Below are 10,227 nucleotides of genomic sequence, written 5' to 3'. Positions count from 1 at the left end.
ATTATATATTTTCTTTTTATAAATTTAATCCCTCTATTGTAATTTAATTACTTCAAAATTCCCTAATTTCCAAAATATGTATTTCTAGTTTTGAGATAAACTTATTTTTCCTGTTAATTTTATCAAATAATTTTATATGATTTAAGAAAAAAAAAGGTTATAATTTGTCATGTATATCTGGACACTTTTATTGTATAATTGAGTACAAGTTTTTGCTTATTGAAAAATAATGAGAAAATGTATAATACTGTCGTGTAGTTTCGCAGACAATGTCAATGTATATATATAATATCACCGCATCAAATAAATTTACAACATTCACGAGAAAAAATAGCATAAGAATTGTCCATAAGTAAGTTTATTCATGGGTCGAATCAAATAGTGGAAGGATTTAGGTAAAAATATAGACTTAAAAAATATGTTTGGATAAAAAATAAAGCCCGTTTTCTAAATAGGTTGGGCCTTGGGTAAGCTTTTTTGTTAGGCCCTGGCCCAACCTAAATTTGAAAAAAAATGTTACTATTTTTTAATTGTTTTACTATCATTTCGCTATTATGTTGCTATTGTTTTGTTGTTATTGTTTGAATATTGTATAACTCTTATTTTTTTATTGTTATTTTTTGGATAAGTATTTGTATTTTATCCAATAAGCAAAAAACCTGTTACAAAAAACAAGGAACAACAATGTTCTGTACAACAAACCAAATAATCAAAGAAAAACAAAAATCAGTTCAAACAAAGTTGCCTATTACAAGGATCCAAAGAATTAATAAGCCTTCCAGTAAGACGGTATCGGACCACTTCTCGAATTCTTGCTAACAGATGATCCACAGAAGTTGCAGGTCTACCAAATAATCTACCATTTCTTTTGCACCAAATAGAATGCACATAAGCATTCCAAGCCACCTTAAAAAGATATGAGATAAGGAACTTACCCTTAAGATGAGATATTGCCTAACATAGTTCTTGATCGCACGAGCCAACCATTCTCCTCATGCCACACAATTCCAAAAGTAACTACCAAAGTCTGCAAGAATATTCACATTCAAAGAAGATATGATTTTGGGATTCAAGGCCAGAGGAACACAACAGACAATTCCTTTCAGAAGTAACCCTATGAGAGAACAGTCTATCCCGTGTTGACAATCTATTCAAAATAGCACATGAAGAGGGAACCACAACAATCTGTACCGAAGAACCTTAACTGCCTTCTTCATTATATCCTCCCAAAGCATCATAAAAGACACAACAGTCCCTATGGGGAGACTCCTAACAAAGGCTATTGTAAGCTCCTTAAGACTTAAAATCCTTTTCCAATTCTAGCTGCTAGCTAAATTTGGCTCAGCTAACCAAAAAGAACTCCCTCTTAAAATATAATTCTGAACCCAAGCAACCCAAAGAGACCCTTCTGAAGTAAGCAAGGAATAAAATAGTTGCAATATGCAAGCTTGATTCCATTCCTCGAGACATTTCAATCACAGACCACCTTCAGGCTTGGGTAAGTAGATATCCCTCCAACTAACCCTTGCACCAGTAGGTTTGATGTTAATACCTTTCCAGAAGAACCTAACACACAATTGATTAACCTGCTTCAACACAACCTGGGGCAATAGAAATTGCCTATTCCAAAATACCTGAATTCCAAATAAAAGAGCCTTGATCAACTGAAGTCTACTTACAAAACTTAAATGTCGAGCAGACCATTGACGAAGTTTATCAAAAATTTTCTCAATAACAGGCTTGCAGTCAGCAATAGAGAGCTGCTTAGAAACCAAATAGATTCTCAAATAATGAACAGGAAGTGACCCAGCCTTGAACCCAGTAACTTGCAACATGTAAGCAACTTCAAAAGCTAGAACCCCTACTATGAAGACTTCACTCTTGGAAGCATTGAGCTAGAGGCCTGACAAAGCATAGAATTCATCAAGAATACACCAAATACCCAAAACTGAGTTTGTAGACCCCTTCACAAAAATTAACAGGTCATTTGCAAAAGACAAGCGAGTAAGATTCATTATTTTACACTTTGGATGGAATTTGATAACTCCATGTCTAACAGCAATATCCAAAATTCTAGAAAGAACCTCCATAGCTATAACAAACAGAATAGGAGAAAGGGGATGCCCCTGTCTAAGCCTTTTTGCCTCTTTTGAAATACCCTACAATGCCATCATTAAAGGAGATGAAAAATTGTAAAGAAGTAATGCATGCCTCAAGCCAATCCTTGAATACATCTTGAACCTTCATAGCCCCTAAAACAACAATAATGAACCTCCAATTGACAGAATCAAACGCCTTCTACAAGTCAACTTTGAGGGCACATCTAGGGGAAATATGCTTCCTACCATACCCCTTCAAGAGTTCATGGGCCAAGAAAGAATTATCCACAATATTTCTACATTTAATAAACACAGATTGACTAGGAGAGATCAGATCTGACAAAAAAAAAGAGAGTCAATTAGTCAGAATCTTTGAAATACACTTGTAAATTATATTGCAACAAGAAATGGGTCTAAATTGCTTAATGTGAGTGGCATGTGCACACTTGGGTACCAAGACAATAGTAGTGGCATTGAAAGCAGACTATAACTTTGAAATGAGAAAAAAGTGATGCATTGCTGCCAAAACATCTGTACCCAAAATACTCCAAGCTGTTTTGAAAAACAAAGCTGAAAAACCATCAGGTCTGGTGCCTTTTCATTTCCTTGACTAAACATAGCTCTTTTGATTTCATCATCTGAAACAGGTTGAATTAAGTCATGTTGCACTTGAGAATGAAGAGTTTTATAAATTAATTTTGAAAAAAATAGCTCAGAGGTAACAACCATGTTAGGATCCTCAAAACCAATCAAATTTCTTAAAAAAATGACAACTTTAGAAGATAATTGATCAAAAGAGTGTAGTTGGTTACCATCATCATCCAACAACGAACGAATGGTAAATTTGTTTTGCCTTACATTAACTACATTATGAAAAAATTTGGTGCTCTGGTCACCTTCAATTAGTAATTGAACCCTTGCTTTCTGCTTATAAAAACTAGCTTCATCATCCTCAAGGGCCTGTAAATCAGCATTAACAAGCCCAATCTATTGCAAAACTAGTTCATTATCCTCAGAAGAAAGACTAAGAAGTTGTAGATCCTCCAACTTCCCTCGTTTCTGCTACACTCGTTTTGAGAGGTCCCCATAATGCTCTTAATTGAAAACTCGTAATCTACCATTTAGCCTCTTAAGCTTTAGAAAAGCCTGCTCATAAGATCACCTAACACTGATTGCTTCCATGACTCATCAACTACTGTCAAGAAGTCTTTATGCTTCGCCCAAAAATTAAAAAAACTTAAAATTCTTGAGAGGATAATACTCTTGTTTATCAAACCACACCACAAAAGGACAATGGTTTGACACCCCTGGAGCCAAAAACTCAGCATAAGAATAACAAAAATCCAACAACCGGGAAAAGTTAACAAAAACCTTATCAAACTTTTTGGCAACGAAATTGCTTTGTTGGAGATTAGACCATATGAAAGTAGGATCTACTGCTCCAAGATTAGCAACTTCAAGCAAGTTAACACAGTCCTTGAATTCTTTCATATTAGAAGTAGGGGTGAGCATTCAATCGAATCGAATCGAATAAAATTTTTTCGAATTAATCGAATTTTCGAATCTTATTTTATCATCTTAACTTTATTTGAAGTTTTATCGAATCGAATCGAGTGAGATAGAATTCAAATCGAATCGAATATATTTGTTCGAGTTAAAGTTTAAAAAAAATTAGTGTTGTTTATTTTTATGTAATTTTCCAAAAAATAATTTTATTTAAAGTTTTTAAACATGATCATATAACAAAAAAATTGAAGTAAATAAGTGAATGAATAAAAGCAACACAACATCATCAACCCAAATAAACAATATGATTCCAAATAAACAACAAAAATAATACAAAAAGATTATAATAAAAACATAAGTAAATGTCCAAGTAAATAGCATGAGTCGAAATAAACAACAATATTATAATAAAAAAAACATAAGCAAAAGTCCAAAATACAATAGAAACCTACACCAAAAGAACACAAAAAAAGTCCAATTAACCAATAACAAACCAAACCAAACTAATAACAATAACACATCAGTTCAAGAACTATTATATAAACGTTTAAGCTTTTTCTTGTGCTTCGAACACCGTTGATAATCTTGAAACATCTAGTAAAAGTATTGAATGAGTTAGTTAAATAATAATAAAAATTTGCAAAAATAAATTAAATAAACATTTAACTTTATAAACTAATGCTAAGTATGTTACTTTCTTGATCTTCGGGTATTTTGGATAAGTCTAGCAAATTTAAAAACAAAAGTGTTAGTTAAATTATGGGAATGCTTACTAATATAAAGAATACAAAAGATTATTTTATAAATTAAAATTTATATATTACCATCTTCCATTGTTTGAAGTTCATCAAAATAATCTTCAAGATTGATGACACCATTAGATTTTCGAAGCCAATCTTGTGTGCAAACCAAAGCTTCGACCATGACAGGAGTTAGAGAACTTCTAAAACTATCAAGAACACGTCCATCCGTGCTAAATGCACTTTCCGAGGCAACTGTTGAGATAGGAATAGCAAGAATATCTCGAGCCATTTGTGCAAGAATAGGGAATCTAAGAGTGTTCATTTTCCACCACAATAGTAAATCAAATGAACTTGAATCATTTACTTCTTCATCCTCACCCAAATATCTATCCAACTCAGATTTGCTTTCTAATCCAACTTGTTTCTTCTTCTTAAGGTATTTTTGTTTGGCCAAGCCCGTTTTCATTTTTGACTGATCTATTTTCATGGAATTGCAATGATTTGTCGAAAAACTAGATCTACCTTCAAACAATTCAATTCTTCCGGCATTAGAAGAATACTCATTGAACAAGCAATGCAAATTTTTATCAATCATTTTCATAATGTCATTAGCAATATTAGGAAAAAGCAAGTTGACCCCAAAGTCCAAAAAACTCATTTTACATCACGGATCAAAGATGACTGCTAAGTAAACTAGCATGTTGATCTTGTTTCCTTCACCCCAATACTTATTATATTTCTCTCTCATTTTGCAAGTCATAGAAATTATGTCTAGATCTCCACACTCTTGTCACCCATCAAAAAGACAATGCACATCCGTCAATACTTCAAAAAGTGGATGAGAGGTAACATGCAAAGATCCAAACACCTTCAATGTAAGATGATAAAAAGGCTCTAATACTTTTATAATTCTTCGAACAATTTCCCAATCATCAAATGTAAGAACTCCATCTCCAGCAGTAAGGTCAAGAAAAAAATTATGGCCATCACGTACATATGATTCAAATGCACGCTCATATTTTTTGGCCACCTTTAACATCATATATGTTGAGTTCCATCTAGTAGGCACATCTAAACACAATTGAGCCTTACTATCTATCATTTCTTCTTTTACCCGTTGGTTGAATTTTGCCAACCTCGATAGTGATGCTCTTATATACCTCACAGCACCTCTAACTCAATCCACAGACACAGAAGCATCCTTAATACCGTATTGCACAATGAGATTAAGAATGTGTGCAACACATCTCATATGAATAAATTTTCCATTTGCAACAGAAGCATTTCGATGATTCAATTTCTTTCTCAAATATTCTATGGCAACACTATTGGCGGATGCATTATCAACTGTAATAGTGAAGACCCTTTCAATCCCCCAATCTCGAAGACAATTTTCAATGGCTTGACCTATGCTTTCACCTCTATGAGCGGATATTGGGCAAAAATTTATAATCCTTTTTTGCAACCTTCACTCATCATCCACCCAATATGCTGTTAAAACCATATAAGATATCATTTGCAATGAAGTCCAAGTGTCTGTCGTCAAACAAACTCTACTTATATCTTTTTCAAAACAATTCTTCATCAAACTCTTCATGGAGTTAAATAAATCAAAACAATCCCTTCTAATTGTCCAACGAGATGGAAGACTAAACCGTGGGCATGCTATAGAAAGAAAGTATTTGAAACCCTCTCCCTCTACAATTTTAAAAAGTAGTTCATCCATAATTATCATACGAACCAATGCTTTTCTAACAGCATCTTTATCAAACACCCAAGTTGATAAATCTGTTGTTTGTTGGCTAACCTTCACAAATGTTACTTCTGATTGCTTCGGATTAGAAGTATTATCTCGAGGTCTTTTCAGGCATGCTTTCAAATGGTTATTCAAATTCCTTGTAGAACCCGAACTTGATTCCATTGTGTAAGTAACATCACATGCATTGCACCTTACTCTCTTCTCCCCCTCTTCAGTCACAAATTTGGTGAAATGGTTCCAACAAGCTGCCCTTGGAATAATTTTTTTTCGAACATTTTCCTTGGTTGTTGTTTGATCATCTCTACTTGGGGAAGAATTTTGTGAACTTTGAGTTGAACCATCTCGCTTTGGATCACTCATCTACAAGTAAACATTTGTTGCAATCAGTAACCATGACAAAAAATTGGTTTAAAATCAAACTTAAATTTTTTTAAGAGCATAATAATACAATACAAAAGCATGGTAGGATAAGATGAGCATAAAAAACAACTTTATGGCATTGAAGGAGTTAAGGTACAGTAACAGCCAACAGAATAAAAAAAGTTGTAAAAAAATCACTTATTTTTTAATAGAAAATCATGTATTAGTTTATTTATAAATTAAAAAAATCATAATGCCCAAGTGATTTAGAATTTTAGATCCATAAAATATGGTGGTAAGCCATGTAAAATTACAAAAATAACCATCGTTAATGTATTGAATTTGGTGGAAATGAAAATGTTAAAACTTAAAAGAAAGTGGAAGGAATGATTGCCTTTTGGTGCAGTGAAACAGCAAGCTTTTTTCTAATGTCTTTTTTAGTTTCAAATGCTTACGTATTATTCAACAAATCCTGAGTCACAGACTCAAAAAATGTGCTTTCTATTTTCTAATGACTTTCCATTTCAAATTTGAAATTTATAAGAATGATGGAGATATTTTGCGGGATGAAAATAAAATAAAAAATTCCCAACTTTACTTATTTAAAAATTCATTGCCACAACTAGCTGTAGACATCATATAAATAATTTGACGAGGAATCAAGAAGAACGGATTGAATAATACAAGCTTTTTCATGTCTTTTAGAGATATAATAAACACTCAAAGAAAAACACTTTGAAGAAAAAAAACCAAACACACAAACAGTAAGGAAGTTGAGAAAGAATTGAGGGAAAAGTGATGACTTAATTAGCATTGAAACCCAGTTGGAACATTCCTTGAACAAACGTTGAGGAGCAAGCTAAGAGAAACAGGGATGTTAAGGTTGATGCCTAAGATGTTAGCTCTAATAGCAGTGCAAAGGCAAGCAGCAGCTTCGAGGTCGACAAGGCCATGCACCTAATTTGAGGGCATCTCTAGGGCAACTGCCTCGTGCGGATGGAGTAGGGGTGGGGGTGTTGGAGTTTGGATCAAAAATTTGTGGATCTGCCTGAGCCTAACTTTAAATGAATATCCCCATTGTAATGTTCCATGTTCTTCCAAAATATAAGCATAATAGTGACAACTTACAAGTTACAAACCGCCAAATCAGTTGATTTTGAAGAATTAATACTGTTTAAAGAGGGAAGTTTGAATGTTACCTTACCTGTACGGCTCAAATCAGTTGCTTTAGAAAGAATGAAGATGCGCAGAGCTCAAATCAAAGTACTGCAACTGCAAGGAAGAAAGTCCAGAAAGGCAGAAACCCATTGAAGACCTTGACCATATATAAATACAGTGTAAGGAAAAGAATAAAACTTAACATACCTTTGAAATTCAAAGGTAGAAGAAGACGTAGAAGTACCGATCTAAGCCTCTAACATCTGATTCTGGAATTGGGTGGAGCCTTCAGCCGTGGAGGATTGGAGGTGGAGGTGGATTGGTGGTGGTGGTCCGGTGGAAGTCTTCGAATTGGGATAAAAAGGGGGGAGGAAGGGCACGGGCTTAGTTAGGGATTTTGGAAGTGGTTTACTAGTTTTGTTTTAAATGCACTGTAACTTTTAACTTTTAAAAATAAAAAATATATGTATTTTAATTTAAAAATAAAAAATATAGTTTTTATTCGAATTCGAAAATTCAATTCGACTCGAACTCGAAATTTAAAAAAAATCGAATTGGTTCGATTAACTCGATTCGAATAATTCAAAATTCGAAATTTTTTTCAAATTTTTCGAATCGAATCGAATTTTACTCACCCCTAAGTGCAACTCTGTGAACCATCAAATCTAGAACATTTTTTACGCAAAAGAGTGACATTAAAGCCACCCCTAAGCAACCAAGCAGCATCACCAACAACCCTGCTAACCTCATATATATGTAGAGGTATTTGATATATATATTTGCAATTGTTGATAAATCTATTTTCGAACTGTGCACAGTTCGACCACAAGGCTAGAACACACGACCGTGTGACCCCTATTTTCAGTTTTTTTATATTTTTCTGTTTGTTTCAAATTAGTCCCTAATTATTTACAAATTGATTTTAGGGTCTCATAAACTTGATTTAAGGCTCATTTTTGTATGAATGCCATGAATGATGATTAATGTATAGTTTATATTTAAATTAATATTTGATTGGTTTTGTGATGGTATGAGATTTCTTATTTGTCATAATACTCTGTAACCCTAATCCGACGACGTAGACGAGTTAGGGGTGTTACATTGCCATCTTGTAAGCTAGAGGAATCTGAAAGCTATGGTAACAAGTGCTGCTCATGACTAAATAGCTCCAACATCTAGGTGTTTTATTGGTCACTTATGATATTCAAGTAGCTAACATGATATCAATTCTTAGTAGTTGATTAAATCAATGGTGCATAAGAAATCAATAATATATAAATAGTCACTTCTTGCCCTCGTTCAGGGGGTCTAGAGCAAATGTTAGATATCAATTATATATTAATCTTAAACAGAAGTTACCGTGAAATTAAAGAACTGTTATAATAAGCCCCCCGATAGGGGTATGGGGGGTAACGATCTTAATCGTAGTTAAAATGTTGTTATTACCCTCGTGTTTGCACGGTACATCTGAGTTACTATGAAGTTCCTATAAGCCTCCCCGAGAGAGGTATGGAGGGGTAACGTTCTTATGTGGGAATTGCCTAAGCCAAGTAAGGTTCTACGTTTAGTCTAAATAAAACGTGATTTATCACGTTTTTACCCCTTTTAAGTAAGGCCTTACATCAAATTATATTACTATTTTTAGTGTATTTGATATATTATATTCTTTAAATTTATTTTTATATACCAAAATAATATAAAAAATTTAATACAACTGGGCGGAGTCCAAAACCTAAAAAAGGGCTTAATTTTTTTATTTGGCCCGATCCAAATCTAATTTGATTCGATCCATGAATAATTTTATTCCACTATATCTTATTATAATAATAATTATTATTATTATGGAGTATAGTAGCAGACATAAGCATCCTAGATTCATATTTGACAAGTTGCACCAACCATTTTTAGCCTTCACTTGTTTTGTATTTATATTGGCTGATAAAAATATATATAGTTAAATCATTGGCATATTTATGTGCTCGCATCAAATATTAAAATGATTTAAGTTAATTATAGCCATTTGCACATCAGAATCATGTTAGGTAATCAATTTTTAAAAAAAGTCAACCAAAATGTTTGTATATGATGGAAAAGTTATTGTATTGGAAATTCTAGTGGCCTCAAATACATGTTTGAATTGTTTTAAGTTGATGGTGAATCCCTTATCGTTACAATAAATTTAGAACCAAATTCACCCATTTCACTACATTAATTTTATCATATAAGCATATTGATTATCAAGGTTCATCAAATGATGGATGCAAAGCTGGGAAATTCATAGGAGATAGGTAAAATCGAATTAATTTGGTTAATCGATTGAATTTGGTTAATTGATCTGTTAATCGAATTAATTCAATTGAGAGCCAGTTAATAATTTTTTAGAAAGTCGGTTAACGGTTAATTCGGTTCAAAATTGGTCGGTTAATTGAATAAACCGAACTTAATAAATAATATTATAATATATAAGTATTCGGTCGGCAGTCAGCCGGTTTGCTTAATTTTTTAGAAGTATAAATTAATCAGTCGGTTAATATTTTATATGTTTTATACTTGTTTAAACAAAAAAAAAACATATAAAATTCAGTTAACTGACCGAATTAAC

At 32.9% G+C, this 10,227-nt stretch overlaps 1 protein-coding gene across 6 annotated transcripts; it reads right to left on the bottom strand.

Moving 5' to 3' along the window:
• Positions 1-3,933: 3,933 nt before the first annotated feature.
• LOC107910473 (zinc finger BED domain-containing protein RICESLEEPER 2-like) lies at positions 3,934-8,349 on the bottom strand. 6 transcript variants are annotated; one of them, XM_016838320.2, is made up of 5 exons: positions 7,833-8,349; positions 7,672-7,739; positions 4,430-6,467; positions 4,300-4,329; positions 3,934-4,199 (listed from the first exon to the last, which is right to left on the bottom strand). In XM_016838320.2, the coding sequence occupies exons 3-5, from the start codon at positions 5,004-5,006 to the stop codon at positions 4,153-4,155; spliced, it is 654 nt and encodes a 217-aa protein (XP_016693809.2). In that variant the 5' UTR covers positions 5,007-6,467; positions 7,672-7,739; positions 7,833-8,349; the 3' UTR covers positions 3,934-4,152. The 6 variants fall into 6 exon arrangements, with proteins under 6 accessions (XP_016693809.2, XP_016693808.2, XP_016693810.2 ...); XM_016838319.2 differs by having other exon boundaries at positions 7,667-7,739; positions 7,833-8,044; XM_016838321.2 differs by having other exon boundaries at positions 7,667-7,782; positions 7,870-8,044.
• Between the last annotated feature and the right edge of the window lie 1,878 nt (positions 8,350-10,227).

Source organism: Gossypium hirsutum, chromosome D02, assembly GCF_007990345.1.
Source record: "Gossypium hirsutum isolate 1008001.06 chromosome D02, Gossypium_hirsutum_v2.1, whole genome shotgun sequence".
NCBI classification, from domain to species: domain Eukaryota; kingdom Viridiplantae; phylum Streptophyta; class Magnoliopsida; order Malvales; family Malvaceae; genus Gossypium; species Gossypium hirsutum.
This window is presented reverse-complemented; position numbering and strand designations above follow the sequence as displayed.